Source organism: Glycine soja, chromosome 16, assembly GCF_004193775.1.
Source record: "Glycine soja cultivar W05 chromosome 16, ASM419377v2, whole genome shotgun sequence".
NCBI classification, from domain to species: Eukaryota; Viridiplantae; Streptophyta; class Magnoliopsida; order Fabales; family Fabaceae; genus Glycine; species Glycine soja.
In genome coordinates this window covers 8,187,883-8,209,069 of record NC_041017.1, presented here as the reverse complement: position 1 = coordinate 8,209,069, position 21,187 = coordinate 8,187,883, and the positions used below count along the sequence as shown (strand labels likewise).

At 30.3% G+C, this 21,187-nt stretch overlaps 1 protein-coding gene across 1 annotated transcript; it reads right to left on the bottom strand.

The window, feature by feature from the left end:
- Positions 1-9,101: 9,101 nt before the first annotated feature.
- LOC114389732 (probably inactive leucine-rich repeat receptor-like protein kinase At5g48380) lies at positions 9,102-12,659 on the bottom strand. The gene is made up of 4 exons (XM_028350480.1): positions 12,512-12,659; positions 12,369-12,426; positions 10,782-11,742; positions 9,102-10,329 (listed from the first exon to the last, which is right to left on the bottom strand). The coding sequence occupies exons 3-4, from the start codon at positions 11,616-11,618 to the stop codon at positions 9,322-9,324; spliced, it is 1,845 nt and encodes a 614-aa protein (XP_028206281.1). The 5' UTR covers positions 11,619-11,742; positions 12,369-12,426; positions 12,512-12,659; the 3' UTR covers positions 9,102-9,321.
- Positions 12,660-21,187: the final 8,528 nt, after the last annotated feature.

The window sequence follows — 21,187 nt, the reverse complement described above, 5'->3', positions numbered from 1 at the left end:
ATTTAATAACCAGAAGAATTTTTTTCCTCAAAATAAACATAAAATTACTTTTTTTTAAACAAAAACAGTTTAAACAAACCACACTAAAAAAAACTAAAAAGTTACTTATTTTATCAAGCATCTAAAAAAAATTAATTTTAAAACAAACATTTTTTAACAAATAAATTTAAATAAATTAATTTATTGTATAACTTATTAAGGAACATAATGAACATTCTCTTATTGCCGAATCAGAGTTCAAAGAGGAGCTCATATATGTATAGGCAGAATATAGATTAAAACTATCTATTACAAGAAAAATAGAGAAAAACACAATAAAAAATAGAAGAGAAGAGAACTAATTGAAAGTTGGTTGTGTTGTGAAAATCAATGTCTTGAAAGTAAAATTTGGTTAGACCTGGATATAATCCAAATTGTAATCACTCCCCAAAGTTAACACAACTAGCCTATGAACACATGCTCTGGTGACCCAACAATTGCCCGGATAATTGAGTTGTGAAAATAGAAAAAATGAATAGAAAAGCATAACAAAAGAGAATGATTTTTCTGTACACCTCATTCGAAGCAGTGTGAAGCCTTTTTAAATAGAATATCAGTGTAAAAACGGTTCCCTTTATTTTCCTATAACAACTCCGTTACTTCCTCAGTATTAGCCTCACCACTAATAGCACTTTGACTCGTTCAAAAAATGCTAATAAAGTGGATGTTACAAAAATCTGATTTGATAACCAATAAAGAAACATTTAAATGAAATATTTTTTAAAATCTCTACTGTGGGACGACTAAAGGTAGCAACAACATATGGTTCTGTCTTCCATTGTCTAACATCTATATCTAATGATTATCTCTAATACTCCCCTCAAGGTGGAAAATAGATATTTAAGATTCCTGACTTACGAATAAAGGTAGAAAAGAGGGGAAGTAACAACGCTTTAGTGAAGAGATCATCCTATTGATGTTGGCTTTTGACATGAATGAATTTCATGCTGTTTGAATTAACCAATTCACAGACGAAATGATAACTGTGATATCCTTTATCCCAATACAAATATCTATCTTTTCCATTAATTAGTTTATTTTCCATTAATTAGTTTATCTCTTGATTGACTATATCAAAGGTCTCTCAATCTGAATATATCAATTTTCATTAAAATTAATCTGAAATCTCTTTTCTGATTTCCTCTCATTACCGAAAGTAATCCAAAAACAACTTTGTATTCTCTGCCAAATTAGCTGAAATATCACTCTCATTCTCATTTATATTCTATGTGGCTCTCTCTTCGCGCAAAATTTTCCTTCCTTTATTCTCATTTGATTAAGTACGCTTATTGATTTTTTTTTTCTCAATGTTTATTGTTTTGCTTTTGATTTGTGGCTTGGCTTGGCTTTGATGCTCATGTTCTGATTCACACTTAAGGTATTACACATGTTATTTTAATAATTATTTTATCCATTTGGCTAAATCATTTGAATCCTTTATGCTCTTTTTCGCTTTTTGAAATACAATTGTAATTTTTATAATTTTTTTATAATTCAGTTCTAGTATTATTTTTGTATAAACTATTGAAATTCTAAAATATTTTTGTTTTACATTTATTAGTTTCAGAGTTCAGAGAGAATTACCGTGAAATATCTTAACTCAAAGAAGTATATAAAACCGTCTATTTGCAAGTTAACAATCAGGTTTTATTGTTATAACATTTTTTTTTCATAATCTTGATTTATAATTTTTATTTATTTTTTATACATTAGTTGCTTTATTTCAAAATGTCAACTCGAAAATTTGAATCTCGTTATTCAAAAATTTAAAAAAAAAAGAAAAAAAAGAGTTAATGCTTTCATTGAATCACAAAAAGGGGCTCTAGATTGATTTATCAAAATAGATAAAAAAAAATAAATATAAAAATATAGGTAATTGTCGAAAGCTCTCGAGAAATTCAAATGGTCATGGTTTTTCACTCGGTGTCCGATTCGGGGACATATTATATCTAGACGCTCGAAATTAAACAACGAAAGCTCTCGAGAAATTCAAATGGTCATAACTTTTCACTCGGATGTCCGATTCAGGGATATATTATATCAAGACGCTCAAAATTGTACAACGGAAGCTCTCGAGAAATTCAAATGATCATAACTTTTCACTCGGATGTCCGATTCGGGGACATATTATATCTAGACGTTCAAAATTAAACAACGAAAGCTCTCATGAAATTCAAATGGTCATGACTTTTCACTCGGATGTCCGATTCTTGGACATATTATATCAAGACGCTCGAAATTAAACAACGAAAGCTCTCGAGAAATTCAAATGGTAATAACTTTTCACTCGGATGTCCGATTCGAGGACATATTATATCTAGACGCTTGAAATTAAACAACGGAAGCTGTCGAGAAATTCAAATGGTCATAACTTTTCACTCGGATGTCCGATTCGGGGACATATTATATCTAGACGCTCGAAATTAAACAACGAAAGCTCTCAAGAAATTCAAATGGTAATAAATTTTCTTTCGGATGTCCAATTCGGGGATATATTATATCAAGATGCTCAAAATTGTACAACGGAAGCTCTCGCGAAATTCAAATAATCATAAGTTTTCACTCGGATGTCCGATTCGGGGACATATTATATGAAGACGCCCGAATTGAACAATGGAAGGTCTCGAGAAAATCCAATGGTCATAACTTTTCACTTGGATGTCCGATTCGGGGACATATTATATGAAGACGCCCGAATTGAACAATAGAAGGTCTCGAGAAAATCAAATGGTTATAACTTTTCACTTAAATGTCCGATTCGAGGACATATTATATCTAGATGCTCGAAATTAAACAACGGAAGCTGTCGAGAAATTCAAATGGTCATAACTTTTCACTCGGATGTCCGATTCGGGGACATATTATATCTAGACGCTTGAAATTAAACAACGAAAGCTCTTGAGAAATTCAAATGGTCATAACTTTTCACTCGGATGTCTGATTCGGGGATATATTATATCAAGACGCTTAAAATTGTACAACGGAAGCTCTCGAGAAATTCAAATGATCATAACTTTTTACTCGGATGTCCGATTCAGGGACATATTATATCTAGACGTTCAAAATTAAACAATGAAAGCTCTCATGAAATTCAAATGGTCATGACTTTTCACTCGGATGTCCGATTCTTTGACATATTATATCAAGACGCTCGAAATTAAACAACAAAAGCTCTCGAGAAATTCAAATGGTAATAACTTTTCACTCGGATGTCCGATTCGAGGACATATTATATCTAGACGCTTGAAATTAAACAACGGAAGTTGTCGAGAAATTCAAATGGTCATAACTTTTCACTCGGATGTCCGATTCGGGGACATATTATATCTAGACGCTCGAAATTAAACAACGAAAGCTCTCGAGAAATTCAAATGGTAATAAATTTTCTTTCGGATGTCCAATTCGGGAATATATTATATCAAGATGCTCGAAATTGTACAACGGAAGCTCTCGAAAAAATCAAATGGTCATGACTTTACACTCGGAAGTTCGATTCTTAGACATATTATATCTAGTCGCTCGAAATTAAACAACGGTTGTGTGTTTGGTTTTTCATTGGGAGGTCCCCAAATGACTATTGAATCAAAGGCTCTAAATTCTTACTTCTCACAAAATGTGCATAGGAATGTGTGCATGGTCAACCTAACGTTAAACCTAGCATCCTTAGCTTTGAAGTAATAAAAACACACCTTTGGCTTTGAAGTAAATATTCAAAAGACTATGACTAGTTACACCACAACATTTACTTTAACTATTATTGAAATTTGTTTCGAAGCTGGACAATAAACATTGAAATTATAATAGAAAGAAATGTTGAGTGTGGAATCAAGTAGAGGTGGGGCAAAGTTTCTTGAGGGTGATAGAGGTGTGTTTGGCCTGACTCAATTGTTGATTGAGTCCATCATCAAAGCCTCAGTCACCGCCTCTTTCAACTTCGCTATCCCCTGCGTGCATCGTCATCATCACCTTCGCCCTCGACGAAGGCAAACACCACCGCGTGGCTTATTCCCAATCCCAATTTCATGGATTTTTCTGAGTGTCGCCATGACAGTGTCAAGGACGAAGGGTGGGAGGTGCACTAGGGGTTTAAGATTGTGGTGGGGTGTCTTGTGAGTGAGTAAAAGATATAAAGAGAGTATGTTTGTCCATGCAAGTTATCTAAATAGGACCTAAATAGTAAATTGAAAATGTGGACCTAGATATTGGAGCAAGGAGCACATCATTTCACTATCCTCGCTTTGATGTTTAGTTAAGATATCATCTTTTCAATTTTTAATGCAATGAATTATATAAGAGCAACTTTATCGTTGAGTTGCTTAATGATTATCTTAGTGAATTTTAATGATTCCATATAGTATTAGAGTACCTAAAGTTACTATCACACACACACATATTTGTGTTAAAAATTTAAAAAAGTTACTATCTTTGATTAAATCATTATTTAATCCCCCTTTTAGTGTCATTGTTCTTATTTCATAAAAAAAAACTCCATATAAAGATTCTCTAATAATTTTGATGAGTTTAATTTTTATATATTATAAATATTATTTTTTTAAAACTAACACTTAAATAGAAATTACTCTAAAAAAAATTAGAATAATCATAATAAAATGAATAATTTTATTGTGTATAACAATTTATTATTAAATAAAAACATAAAATTATTTTAGACTGTGATTTCATTCTAACTAAATTTAATTTTTTATAATATTTTATTTTATCTCTTCCTTGCATAAATTAGTTTATCACACATTCTCTCTTTTTTCTCTTATCTTTCATCTTACTTTGTTATTTAAATTTTTTGTAAAAAAATTATGTAAATTAAAAATTTTCTTGTTAACTCCCTTCTATTCTCACCATCTAGCTAGTAAAGGATTAAAAAAAAGAAGTTTTTGTATAGATCTTTTTTTTAAGCCAATTATGATTGATCCTGAAAAACGCTGTCACACTTCTTAATATGTCTAAATGCTTGACATATTTCCTTTTTTTATCTCTTAGAATGCGTTTGGATAGAGAATTTTAACTAAAAAAAGTAATTTATCACATACTTTAAATTTCTTTAATCTAAAATTCATTGTTTGGATGTTTTTTTATGATGAATTTAAATTTTTGGAATTTTAAAATAGAATTTTAAACAACTAAAAATGCAGAATTTAAATTTCTTTCCAAAAAGTGAGAAATTGAAATTCTCTTCTTGCTAGAAGAACCTTCCAAAACGTTTGTATATTTCCTTTATAACTTTCATCTTTTCTTCCTCCTGAAAGTTTCCGAAATCTCGTTCTCGAACTCAGAACTCTTCCCTCACGCCGATGATCCTTAGAATTTAAAATTTTTCAAAATTTAAAATATCTTCATCCAAATACATTCTTCTCTTAGGGTTTTTTTACTATGAAATAGAAGGAGAAAATAAGGCATTTGATATTATTCTCCCAAACACACCTTATATTTATTTTTATGAAATATGTTAGACGTCTAAACAAACCCAAAGACAAAAATAAAACCATTGAAAATGAGCAATGTTATTTATAACGAGACTTTTTCCCTAACTAAAAAGCTAAAATTGCTTTAGCAGGTGTTGTAACAAATCATTTTTTAGGAAAAAAAAAACAAATAAACTATCAATTATCAAGTATGTTGATTGATAAGGTTGAAAAGTATTTTCCCACAATAAATAAATGCCAAGGTGGAAGCTGCAAAATTGTTTCATTATAAATGTTGGAACTGAATTGGACAACGAGACAACGAGACGTACTTGTAATTTATGTTTGACGCTCATTGTTTGTTTGGTGGAACTGGATAACGTTATGAAAATAACCCACATCCACATAAAACGATAAAGAATATATAAGAAATATGAAAAATAATAATTATGTACATATTCATTAAATTTGTTGAGTTTTTAATAAATTTTACCTCATTCAAAATAGTCTACTCCCGTCAGTTATCAAGCGTCAGGTGTTCAGTTGAAAAGAGTGACTTTATGTTAAAATTTAAAATAATCTATAATGGGATAACCTTATAATAATTTAGATAATATATTTTTTTACTATTTAAAGTGTTAATATTTAAGGTACTTTAAGAATTTAAAATAAAAAAAAATAATTTTGTAAGAACAAAAAAGAAAAAAACATTAAATTACAAAAATAAAAATATATTTAAATCAATTTAAAAACATACTATCCATAGCTATATTCCAAATGGTAGGCAATATTTTAAAGGGTTTTTTTATGAGTAAATAATTTATATATTGACGATATAAAAAAATTATATTATTAACAAGTTTTTATTTTAAAAGACATTATTAACAAGTTAGAAATCACCATATATCTTAAGTTCATTAAATTCTATAAATAATTACATCAAAAGTTATACATAACATAACATAACATGATTTCTAATTATTTGACTATATAAAAAATTTCCATAAAAAATAAACTTTTTAATTATGTAAAATATAAGTAAGGCCATTTCTTAAAAATTGTTCAATAAGAGATGATATAAGTTATAATAAATGGTTACTCATAAGGTGAACTATCTAGTGGGTAGTTTACATGTAAACAACCTTCTTATACTTGGATGGTCAGATTGGTATATCGGGGTTACCTGTTGCTTTTGTTTTTTTTATGATAATTGCAATGTAGTCCTAAATATTAGCAAAAATATAAAATATAATTGTTGAAGCCAGAAAAGGTTGATTCTTTAACCCAGAAACAAGTTCATCAGAGGTTCGGTTAATTTGTGATAATAATTACCCGAAAGATGCCGCCAACTCTCGGAGTCAAACCAGATCCAGAACTCTGCTACCACGGAGTGAGCCATTTTAATATTCAATCATTCTTTTAGCTCCTCAATTTTTGGGTCGCGGAAATGGGTGCAAACTATTACGGTCTTTATAAATGGCTTTTCAATTTTTATGAGAGGGAGAATGAGAGAAATCCCATGATTCGATTCTAAGAATACGTTTGAAAGTAGGAAGAAAGAAAATTAAGAGGAAAAGAATACACATAAGGATGTCTTTTCCTTTGTTTAGTTGAAGAGAAAGTAAAAGGCTTTGTTACACCATTAAACTTTTTGACAAAATGTTACAAAGAAACATGAATTGGTGGTTGCCATTGAAGAGATTGATAATGGATTGGACTTCTTGTTTAAGCACCTGATTCATTTTTTGCAAATCTGCACTCTTTTGGTTATTTATCTTGTCTACGGATTCATGGGATGGGATATTGAAGACTATAGATTGCGTTCTCATTCTTTATAATGTCTCAAGTTTATAAAACGTTTTAGCAATGTTGAAGTTCTTTGTATCAGATGTTTGCTGTTATAATTTGTTTCAAGAACAAAATCTGCAGATGCTTAGTGAGTTGATCAACGGAAATTACGAAATTAGTGTGGTGTATGAGGATTAATACCAACAAAATATAGGGACAAAACAAATAAATAAAAAATTGTTACAAACAGATCAAAATTACCTACTATTACATGTCATTTTAAGCTGTTCATCATAAACCACCCACAAGCTAATTCATCCTAGCCGGAACCCAAATAAATTTTTTTAACAAATTTTTGGCAGAAAAAGACAAGTTTATTCTTAGAAATTTCACAAATAAAGTTTCTCTTTACACATCATCTAGACAACGTTTTTGTGCGGCACACAAATACAAGAATCAGTGTGGCCTGCGCCTGAGTGTTTGGAATTGTCGTTTTGTTGCTACTGAGCACAACTTGCCAAATGCCAAAAGGAGAGATACATTGGTATACACTAAAATACTCACACAAGAGTTCCAATAACTCAGAAAATTAGTAACACATTGCGAAAATTCAATACGGAAAGAAAAATAAAACTAGTTTTTTCAGTAGTGTTTGATTGGAAAAGAGGGGAGAAGAGAGTGAAAGGGAGGAGAAATTTTTTATAATTTTCTCTTGTATGATTTAGAAATTTGGAAAGAAAGGGTAAAATAAAAGTTTAATTGGAACCATAAAGTGACAAAAATAATTATTCATTATAAAGTACTTCCACGGAACAAACTCAAGCACTTTCACAAGAGAAACTCAAGAAGTCAATCTTCTCTAGAACCTAAAATCTAGATATTATTGCACTATCAAATCATATTAAGAAATGATTACATAGGATATGGAATTTAATATTCCCGGACTCACCATTATGACAAAGAAACAACAAGGAAATTATATAGGTGACTTCAAATTCGTGCATCTGGCACAACTATTTCACCAAAAATATTCATGAGACATTATGCATCTTGTAACAACTATAATACATTTCTTATAAATTATAATCCAGGTTGGATGAACTTCTCAAAAAATACTTACAAGAAAAGAAAGTAAGTAAAATGAAACATACTTCTCCCATAAGTAAAAGTGAAGGTGCATAAGTTGATTTTAGCCTATAAGAAAAAATTTCAATGTCATGTTGGTTATCATGTAGAGATTAGAGAACAAAACATTTTCAATGTACTGTGTGTTAAATTTACATGAGTCCCGGGATTTAACATGAATATTTTGTTTCTTAGTAACCATTGTGTCCCCATTATTATGGAACATACTTCAAGTGAGGACCTCTATGAATGATTAATTTCATTTCTTAATCTTTTACCACACAATATAAATCTACTCACTAAATGGAAAGGAAATTGTTACAAACTCACACTCCTATAGGGTATAAGAGGGATTTATAGGTATAACAAACATGCCTGCATACATAGCAACAAGTGTGGGAAACATTGTTGTAATTTTAGAGGCTGCATGTTTTCTACATTTTCCTGCATGTTCTCTACTGTAATCCGAGTTCTGTGCTCTGAATTTTCTTTATATTTCATTTAGTGGATGAGTTCCTAACAGAGCACCGTCCACACTTGAAGCACAGATGGCTGATATGTGAGGGGGTGTGCTAGATTACAAGATATAAAAAAAAACTATTCATAAGTCTTCACCTCACAGCTTAAGCTTTTGGAATAATTGGTCAATGAAAACTACTGACACAGTTTCTATTGGTTATAAACATTAGCATGCAAGAGGGAGAAGAGAACAAAGAAATCAGATCAAAATAAGGATTAGAAAGAAGTAACTCAACTATATCTACTCCTTGATTGATGATCTTATATTGATGTTTCAATATCAATAGCACACAACTGGATCTAGATCCTCAAAACTACATTTACCACTAACATTTATTTTAGGACACCAAAGTAAGATATATAATTACACATTAAAATTTAATACCAATTACATAAATTATATTTATACCCTATATATCTAACATACCTTTCAATAACTTCCTTCTTGGGCTACAATAAGTTCCTGCATGTTATCAGTATTACCAATATCAGTAGGTACCAATATATCATCCTCAGTTGTGAAATTGTATCTACCCCCAATAGCTCTTAAAAGCTGATACACTTCAAACATGGTGGGCCTCTCCTTTGGAGTTGGTGAGACACAGTTGCATGCAACCTTTAGAAATTGGAAAAGCTCACTATCAACATCCTTTCTGACTAGTGATTCATCAATGGCATCATGGAGTTTTGCATTGCTTGTGAGCTCCGTAATCCATTCTACCAGATTTCCTTTAAAAGTTTCCGGAGCTTTAGACACATTGGTAGGTCTTTCACCTGTCACCAACTCAAGAAGAACAGTTCCAAAGCTGTAAATATCCCCTTTAGGTGTAGCAACCAAAGTTCTTGTGTACTCAGGAGCAACATAACCTAAATCTCCAAACTCCCCATTTACAAAAGTACTCAAATGAGTATCAATTGGATTCATCAGTCTAGCAAGGCCGAAATCAGAAATTTTTGGCTCAAAATCTGCATCCAACAAGATGCACTTCGAGCTTATGTTTCGGTGGATGATACGGGGATTGCAGCTATGATGAAGCCATGCTAACCCTTTGGCTGCTCCAATTGCAATTTTGAGCCTTGTAGTCCAGTCAAGGGTGCTCACACCATCAGCGGGATGGAGTTGGTCATGGAGGTTGCCATTTGGCATGTTTTTATAGACCAAAAGCCTCTCCCTTTTGGTCATACAAAAACCTAAAAGAGGAACCAGATTGCGATGTTTGACAGTACCTAGCGTACCCATCTCAGACATAAATTCTTTTTCAGTGTACTGAGATTCCTGTAATCTCTTAACCATAAGAGTTGTGCCATCGTCAAGGACAGCTTTGTAAACAGTTCCTGTTCTTCCTGTCCCAATGATATTGGTATTACTGAAGTTGTTAGTAGCCTTCATGAGATCACTCAATTTCATTTTTGAAATTGATTTCTCAAACATAGAAACCTGATGTCCAATTCAGTATAGTTAGACTTAGGTATAATATTCTCATAAGAGTTCAATAGTATGTAAATCATATGAACTAAGGCTCTTTAAATATTACAGAAATTAATTTTCAGAAAGTGTATTCTACGTTTTTTTAATTTTGACAGAAAATGTATATTTTACCAGCTCAATTTAGAAATATTTTATTTTCCTATGTTTAGCGCAGCAATATGAAAAACATGTTTTGCCAATTAATATTAATATACACAACAAAGTCAAGGAAATATTTAATAAGAAAATATTTCACTTGAAACTTGAGAGATTCTTTTTTTTTTTTTAAAAAGGACATTTTCTAACAAACTAGTTCCTATTGAAAACAATTATCTAATGCTACAAAACTCAAATGTATCTACAATAAAAATGAATAACTGTGTAATCATATATTTTCTGTGCAATGCACCGATATAGCTTGCCTTAATTCGTTTAGTTCCTTTTAGACTTCTTGCCCATTTGTTTCCTTCAGGATCCTCTTCCTTCTTCTTGAAAGAAACACGTCGCACAAAGAAGAACATTCCAATACCCAATCCTAATGCCGCAAGAGTCACCCCGCCAGCAGCAGCTCCAGCAATAACAGCCATGTTACTCTTGGAAGGCGTGGCTTGGCAAGGCGCCAATGTATTTCCTCCACATAGGCCTTGATTATTTGCATAATGTAACTCAACCCCATCCCTAAAGATTGGAACTTGCCCCGTCAAAAGATTGTTGGATACAGAAAATACCTTAATTCGTGAGAGAACACCAAATTGTGGAGGAATTTGGCCAGTGAGTCGATTCTGATCAAGTTTAAGGGTATTAAGAAAGGTACAATTCGCAAGACTCACGGGAATTGCCCCAGAAAACTCATTTGTAGATAGATCAATAGACGTCGCAAATGGTATAAGAGTGGATATGTCTCCCGGAATGGTTCCAGAGAGTTTGTTAATTGAAAGGTCTAATCCAGTTAAGCTCGAGCAATTTTGAATGCCGCGAGGAAACTGGCCCTTGAGTCCCATATTCGACAGTTTGAGATTCAAGACCCTGTTCTCGTCAGGGTGCCAACACTCAACCCCATTAAACCTGCAGATATACCCTTCAGTTTTGTTGTTGAAATCCCAAGAGAACTTCAAATAATTATAGGGGTCTTCAAGGGATTCTTTGATACTTTTCAAGCAGAAGATATCAGTGTCAGTCCCGTAGGTTATGCCACAACCAAGCAGCAGCAAGAAATTAACAAGAATATGAGAGCTGGAAATCCAGCTATGCAGAACCATCTTTACCAAGATTATAAAAACAAGCCAAGAGGAAGTAATCCAGACACCTCACTCAAATGGCTATCCAATCCAAGCAACAACACAAACAAACTCCATAGCACTACAACCATTCCAAGAGCACACCCTGAAAAAACATTGAAAAGAAAACGGAAGAGCAGAAAACACAGTTCAGCACCTCACACAAACCGAGTCAACCATACAATTCTTTGCATGATTTTGGCATTTTTCTCCAATCAAAATTGGAGTTTCACCTCAGTAGTCCGCGTAATAAAGTTTTGCATTAAAGGTCGACATAGATTATTAACGTAAAACTCCAATTATGATTGGAGAACAGTATCAAAAGTTTTGTATCTAAGTTCTGTCCTAATAAGACAAGGGCAAAAAATCCATACTTCATACCAAAACTAACACTACAAGCCAGTTAGATTCCTATCCAATCCAAGTCACAGCACCACATATAAACTTCATAGCACTACAACCCTCCCAATAACACATCATGAGAAACAATTGAAAACAAAACAAAACAGCATAAAACACAGTTCATCACCTCATACAAAACCAAGTCAACAGCATAAAAAGACAAAAAGAATCTATACTTCAGACCAAAACTCATACTGCAACAAAGCAAGAACAATTGACAAAAGAAGAAGAAAACATCAAAACCCAGAGAAACCCAGTAGTAAAGTTTATTCCAAAACATGAAATGGAAGAAAAAAAAATGAAATTTTGCAAAAGTGCTGAAATACCCACCTGGGTTTTTTGACAGCCAAATTCAGGAAACCCCATGAAGCTTTCAGGTAATTCGGCTCTGCCCAAGAAAACACACTCACTAAGTAAACAGCAGAAAATGAAAAGCAGCAAAATTTGTAGTTAGAAGTGAGCAAAGAACTTACCTTTGAGAGCGTTTTAGATGACAGTGTGGATGTGAATGTGAAGAAATATAAAAGAAAGTGGAACGGGTCAAAGAAGTTAAAGCCAAAAATTTCCAAGCAATAGAGGAAAGACTTGGACCATAGAAACGCGAAGACTTGTGAAAAGTGCTTCCCTGAGTTGCTGTGACTTGCCATTGTGGAAAATTAAGGGTCTTATTATTATTGGACAAAAGAAAGACAAAAAAAAAATGCAGACACAAAAAGAGCAGTTTCTTATTCATTATTTAATAGATAAATAGTTTTTTTATTTTAGGAGATGAGAAATTGATAGAGACAAAAATGTTACAAAAATATCATCTCTCACATGTTTGTTCAATAAATTAAAATGTGAATAATTTTTTATTGGATCAAAATATTAATAATTTTTTATTTGATCAAAATATCAATAATTTTTTAGACCAAAATGTTATTACATTTTCATATCAAAATATGAGTATTTTTTCATTTGATTAAAATGTCAATAGTTTTTTTTATGAAAATATCAATACGTTTCCACTAAACTAAATTCTCAGATCTCAAATTTTATTTCATTTAAGGATAAAATATAATTTAATATTTATTTTTTTCCTTTTTTTATTATTACAAATATAACACTATAATAAACACTTAAAAAAATAGGAAAACAAACCTAAGTTAAAACAAACAAATAATAAGCACCATTACTTTAACAAACATTCTAACTCAAATGCAACCACAACAACACTACTAATAAATTTTTTAAATTTTGATTAATTAATTTTATTGTTTGCTTACAAGTTATTTATGTTAGATGTTACATATTTGTAGGATGAAATTATCTGCTCTCAATCTACTCCATAAGTTGAAGAACCTTTAACTATTATGTTTGTTCTAATTTATATTTGATTCCCTATTTTTTTAGGTGTTCATTAATTTGGGATATGACAAATTATTCCAATGGAAACACATTGACATTTTGCTTAAAAATAAATTACTGACATCTCGATCCAATGCTAACTTAAATAACATTTTGGTCAATTGGAAACATATTAATATTTTGGTCCAAATAAAACCATTGATGTTTTAATTTAATGAAAAATTACTGACATTTTGATCCAAGGGTAACTTACTTACATTTTTATCAAATTTATTCAACAATTATGTTGACAATAATTTTTTGTGATATTTTTGTTCATCTGTGTGATATAAGCTCTTTCATTAATGATAACGGACAAAAGGTAACACATGAATAAATTTGTCACATTTTTTTTACTTTCGGGAACTAAAATCTTAATTTCCATCTTGGAGAACAAATTTCTCAGCACTCTATATATTCAAGGATGAAAATAGATATTTAGCCTTTATTTTAATATATTTCAATTCAAAAAATTATAAAATCTAACGGTTTCGTTTCGTGACTTTCATCGCCCTCTTGGATACTCATCATTTTTTTTCTTAATACACCGATGAAAAAAATAATTATTCGTAACTTGACTTAGAATTTTTTTTTGTATATAATTGGATGTAATTTATTTTAAAAGATATAATTATTTTTAAAAAACTAAAATAAACTACTGTAATGATTTACAATAGTTGAAGATAAAAATATCAAAAGAAAAATTATATCAAATAAAAAGATAAAAATATCCAAAAGAAAATGATATCAAAAAAAAAAATATGGTAAGGTATTTAAGCGGCAATCAAAATGACAAAAGTTTTATGTAATAAATCAGACGAACATTGCGGCCACCAAAAACACATAAAAATTAGAGGAGCATTTTTTTTTATACATAAATTAGAGGAACATTGATGGCAACTGCTTATAAAAAAATCATTTAATTTATATACATGATCAATTTTTACAAAATATCTTATAAGATGTAATCATTTTCCAATGTTTATTTATTAATATGATGGGACAACAAAGTAATTGTTATTAAACATCTATACAAGAATATTTTACGATAATAAATATATATTGAACTCATAAATATTCCATAAATAAATAATTTATTTGTAAAAAATATTTTTAATTATTTAATAAATTTAAGAAAGAGACCATAAGTGGCTTAAAATATTTGATTGGTTACAAAATAAAAATTAAAAAAGTTTTAAAAATGTATATGAAATATCGATGTATCTTTATTGTAAATTGGAATAAAAATAGTTTTTTATGTACTAATAAAAAAATTTACTTGCATTTGTTTTACTGAACTTATACTTGCATTTAGCACATATTTTTTTAGAGGTTTTAATGTAAAACGATAATGTATTTGGCAGGTGAGAATTTTAATATTAGTGGTTAAAGAAATAACGGTTGATGTAGGGATGACCCTTTATTAGTAGTTATATAACCAATTTCCTACCAAAGTATGAAATTAATTAAAACTATATTTTAATACTTTTGTTTGTGGGTTTCAAGTAAACTATTAACTTTGTCAAAAAGAAAAACTAAACGGTTGACAAAATGTCAAAAAAATTAATTAATTATTAAAATTTCATTTTCCTTGTATTTTGACACAGAAATTATAATAAATTATCTTTATAAAATTATTTAAATAAATAAATTGACAATTCGTTATTTATAAATGTATAAAAAATGTATTAATTTGTAGGATTTTATATTTGAGGAAAGATCGATGAATAACAATTAGACTTAATTATATTTTTTATTTCATCATTTATTCATTTTGTTGAATTTCATTTTACTGTTAATTAAAGGTTGAATCAGATCTCATTATTTTTAAAAAAGTCTCAATGTATTTTTTTTGCACAATTTTGTTATTAGTGTTTACAACTAACAATAATTTAAACCGGTCGCTAAAAGGACTAGAAAAGACTACATTGGTCTCCAATACTGAACTTTCGACATTTTGACCTAATGAGGTTAGTTTTACAAACTAATTTCCAAGATAGGTCTGTTTCAAACCTATTTTCAAGCTGGGTCTGTTTTCTACGTAGTCATGCAAGTGTATCGCCATCATGAATGGTGAGATACACAAACCCTTGACACGTGGCTGGATACCGCCAATGGAGCTGGCGAGTTTGGGGTTGCAAGTTCTCACCACTCTCACTAGCGACTTGGCCTGAGCAGCGTGCAGGGCAGGGCAGGGACGGGACAGGTTAGGCAGACTATGCTTGTAGAGTAGCAGCCAGGCTATGGTCTTTCGCAAGTAGTGTTGGCAAGACAAGGAGCATATACCGCCAACACCATTGGCGATATAGGTGTGCATATATAGCAACATTCTCGGTTTCGCTTTAAAAATTTCTGAGAACGCTTTGGCTTTAAAATTTCTGAGGGTTGAGTGTTTAAGTATTTTTAAAGTTCGTCTCTGAATCAACCAGTAATATTTCTCTTCTCTGGTATTGTTTTTTTGAATCAATAAGTTGATTTTTTTTAACATTATTTGTTCATAAAATAAAATAAAAATTAACTACATTTATAAAAACTTAATTAATTATATATACAAATTAAATTATGTAACACAATATGTAACAAAAATTAATATGTAAAGAATAAATTAAAATTTATATACTACAAATAAAAATATATTTTTCACTAATAAATATTTTTCAATTAAAAATATATACTACAAATTAAAAATTAACACAATAAATATATACTACAAATAAAAAATTAACACAATAAATATTTTCACTAATAAAATATATACTACAAATATCAAACTTTAAATATATTATACAAATAAATTAAAATACATATAAACACAACTTAAAATAAATAACAAATTATATATTTTTCAATTCATATATTTCAATAAAAAAATTATACAAATAAAAAAATTTAAATATTTTTAACAAATAAATTAAATTACATGCAAACACAAATTTAAATAAATAACAAAATATATATTTTTGTCACCAAAAATTAAAACAATACATATAAAAAATTAATACAAACTAAACTAACGTATCAATATTAACTTACAATACCTAAAACTAAAACTAAAACTAATTTAACATACAAAACTAACAACTTAAAATACCTAAAACTAAAACTAACAACTTAAAATACCTACAACTAAAACTAACCGTAATATACAAAACTAAAATTAAAACTAATATACAAAACTAAAAACTTAGGATACATACAACTAAAACTGACAACTTAAAATACCTAAAACTAAAACTTACGTAATATACAAAACTAAAAACTTAGGATACCTACAACTAAAACTAACAACTTGAAATACCTAAAACTAAAACTAACGTAATATACAAAACTAAAAACTTAGGATACCTCAAACTAAAAATAACGTAATATACAAAACTAAAATTAAAACCAACATACAAAACTAAAAAATTAGGATACCCCAAACTAAAACTAAGTACCATAAAAAATTATAACTAAAACTAACCTACAACTAAAACTAACAAATAATATTAACATAAAAAGTAAAACTAATTTACCATACAAACTTATAATACCTAAAACAAATAATATTGATATCTAAAATAATTACTAAATAAATAAAATATAAAAAATATTAACTAACTTACCTAGTTTGACACAATGAAAGAATAGAAGATGTAGAGCAATAGCAAGCAAAGTTTCTTGCCAGCAGCACAAGCCCAACACGAAGGTGTGATGAAGGTGTGGCTTGTTTGGCTTAGGGAAGCGTTTTATAATGGAGGAGTACTGCACGAAGCTTATCTCGCTAGGTGCAATGGTGAGACACTGCGCTGCACGAAGAAAAAGCTGCACCTCCTGCACCATAGCTAGCTAGCCTGCTCCTCTACACTGGACAGCCTGCCACCTCAGCTGTCTCGCCATTGGCACTGGCGAGACAGTGTCCATGTCAGCCTATGTCTCACTGCTATGACTGGCAGCACCCATGTGCACTTATCTTGCCATTCATCCTGGCGGCATCATCCACGTGTCTTCACGCCACTCATACCGCCATGCATGCTGGCGGGATAGGCTGGGGTTATGTCCAAAAATAGACCCAGCTTGGAAATAGTTTTGGAACAGACCTATTTTGGGAATTAGTTTGTAAAACTAACCCCATTAGGTCAAAATGCCCCGAACTTCCCCATCTTTCTTCGCTTTTGTATCGATATCGCAACTCACTCAACGGAAAGTATATTTATCCCAAATAAATCCCATCACCATGTTATCCATCTCATTACAAATACCTTCAAGGAATCCAACAATTCTTCATAACATAAGTAGGTATAGATGATAAAACAGATTTAGCAAGAGTAGTACGGCCAATTTAATTTAAAAGCTTACTCTTCCAACCAGCCAATCTTCCTTTCATTTTATCCAAAATGAAAGCAAAGCCAGAGTTCTTAAATCTCCCAGTAAAAATAGGAAAATCCAGGTACTTATCAATTTTTTGGGTTTGGGTGAATCCCATAATAGACTCAAATCCTTCAACCCGAGCATGATTTAAATTTCTAGAAGCAAGAAATCTAGATTTGTCAGCATTAATCTTGAAGTCTTCCGCCGTACAAAAAGAGTCTAAAACTTTCTTGCCAAGCCTCACCGGAGATGTTGTTGCCTTGATGAATAGGAGACAATCATCAGCAAAGATTACCATAATCTGCAAGGGAAATCCAAGTTGCCTGAAAGTGAAATCCTCTATTTTTTTCTAGTTCTGGCCTTCATACAATTTAGAAGCAAGGGGTTATGATATGAATTATAAGTAGGTAACATCATCTCAACAAGAGTATGAGGAAAAGACAAACACCTATAAGGATTGGAGAAGTATCTATCCATTTTTTTATGAACATGACCTCCATTTTAAATATTTTTCCTCCAAGTGAAACTTCCTCCTTTAATATCTAAATCTAGCATGCTACACGAATCTATCATTTGAGCCAAATGATCAGTTGATCTAGATAACCTCCATACTAATTACCTTATGTTGCCCTACCCGCCACTTCGCACTTTCAACCACCAACTCCATTTTGAAGAAACCATGTATTCTCCCTTTTTGTCTTAATCTAACTCTATCCTACCAGGTTATTACATTAGAGACACCAAAAGAAGAGTAACAACATGAATGAACTAACCTAGCTTCTGTATGGCTGAGGTTCAATGTGTTGGGGAGATCCGAGGGATACACCTGTGGACCACGAGCCACCACATAAGGAGACCTAACACCACACTTTAACCCAAAACCTTAAGGCTCAAGTTTATGGGTCTTCTCCTCACTTATATGGTGTTCAACCTTTCCACTTCTACCCGATGTGGGACTTCACCTCACACTTGTAACCCAACACAATGTTTGAAGAAGCTCAACTTCCTTTCAATAATTTGAACTCCAAGTTCTTCAAAACTTACCTTTTTTTTTAAGACAAATTCATTACTAATCTTTCTCAAGAGGATATTACTAACAATTTTAGTTAGAAAAATTTGTAGGAAGTAGGTTTTACAAATATTTCTCAAAGAAAAAAAAAATGTATATCAAAGTTAAGAATTTAGCTTTTATAAATAAACTAGTCTGTAACCCGTGTATACGCACGGGTCGTTTGATTTTTTATTCAATTAGCATTGGTATTTTTGATTGCATGATAGGAATAAAAGGAACATTGTATCCCAGAAAAAGAGAACTGAATGTTTATAATAATATTGTGCTTAAACCTCGTCAGCTATGCATACTCACAGATTTTTTTTATTTAGCAACTTTAGAATGTTTTTATTGAATGGTGGAAAGAAAAGAAATATAGGAATGAAGACAACTGCTACTATAACATGTAGTATGTCCAGAAAGAAACAACCGAAGAATTACAATAATATTGGAGTATAAGTTTTAACATGAGAAAAGCATAGCAAACTTTGTTTGTAAATTAAAGGAACAATAACCAAATGTAAAGCAAGGGTGTTTTTTTGTTTTAATTTTTTTGCTGTTTAATTTTTCAAAAATAGTAGGAACACACAAAAGGTAGAATAAATAAATGGATAAAATTTGAAAATAATAGAAAACAAAATGAATATGGGAGAGAGAGTTGAGAAAAATATAGATTAAAATGAAATATATATTGGAGAGTTTATGACATTGAATCTTTATGTATCTTCTTTAAATAATTAAATCTCGTAAAATTGAAGAAGTAGACCTCACTTTAGTTACCGTGTATAAAGTTACAACAGAACAAAAATAACTTAAGCTCATAAACTTGGATGTCATTTACATCAGTCACAATGCATCATTATATTTACCGTGTCAGGTTTTTGAATTTGCATAAGAGTGACATCTAGGAATTGGTTTAAAAACATCTTCGGAAGAGAAAAACATTTTCCTTCATCAAGAATAATCTAAGATTCACGCCACATGTATCATTATTTTTTCATAAATATATGTATATTTACATACGATAAAATTATTATATACGGTAAAATTCTTTCTCTAAATATTTAATATGATTATATATTTAAGATTTAAATTTAAAGACATGTAGTTAAATTAAAATTACTTTATCTAACTTAATCAACATGTTTGATAGTATATGAAGAAAGCGTGTATTAAATGAATAAAAATTAGCAACTTAAAAAATGGGTATAAAAGAACCTTATCATTATAGAAAGAGACAAAATTACATAGGCACAAAATACATCTACAAAAAGAAGAAAACATACTAATTTAAAATTATAAATTTGTTTACAACATTATCCCAAATTAAATGTTTGACATTGTGAATTAATCATAATGATGAGTTGTGTTTCTAATAGAAAATATCTTATGGATTTTGTCCTTGTAGTGAATGGAGTGGTTGTCAATGGTTTTGCCAAGAGGTACATGATTTAGTCACTTTTTTAATTTTATTTTGATTTATGCGTTTGATTTTTGAGGTTGAAAGCTTCTTTCTCTAGCTTAATCTAAAGGGGTTTGAAATTATAATTATTTTGAAAGGTTTGCTGCATAGGTGCGTTTATACCTATGAATATGATAATTGGTAATGTGTGTTTTGTTATTATTATTATTATTATTATTATTATTATTATTATTATTATTATTATTATTATATTTTTTATTTTTTATTTTTTGGGTAACTTGGAATCGTTTGCCGCTTGAAGCCGAGAAAATATTTTCTGGGATCTCTCTTTCGTAGCAAATAAAGTGGTTGTCAATGGTCTTGCATGTATGTGGTTTAGTCAATTTTTAAAATTTAAAGCCATGTAGTTAAATTAAAATAACTTTAGCTAACTTAATCAACATGTTTGATATTATACGAGGAAAATGTGTATTAAATGAATAAAAATTTGCAACTTAAAAAATGGGCTAATTTAAAATTATAATCCTAAATTTAAAATTATAAATTTATTTACAACATTATCCTAAATTAAGTGTCTAACATTATTTTGAAAGGTTTGTTGCATATGTGCGTTTATACCTATGAATATGATAATTGGTAATATGCGTTTTGTTATTATTATTATTTGGATAACTTGGAATCTTTTGCAGTTTGAAGCCGAGAAAATATTTTTAGGTTCTCTCTTTTTGTGAAAAAAAATATATTGAAGTAAATATTTGTTAGTAATTGGTTACTATGAAATATAAAAGTATGGTCTCTGTACAAAATGCTAACATTATTTGTTGGCAGGCAACATAAAATGAATTAGACATTTGTTTTCTGCACTTTCATTATTGCATCCTCCATCTCCAAAATAAAAATTTGCATTTCAGAATAAATTTTCTGGAATAAAGATGCAAT

Coding starts and splice junctions, on each gene's coding strand:
- LOC114389732 (XM_028350480.1), bottom strand. CDS start 11,618: ATGGTTCTGCATAGCTGGATTTCCAGCTCTCATATTCTTGTTAATTTC. Junction 10,330..10,781: donor AAGGAACTAAACGAATTAAG/GCAAGCTATATC, acceptor ATTGGACATCAG/GTTTCTATGTTTGAGAAATC.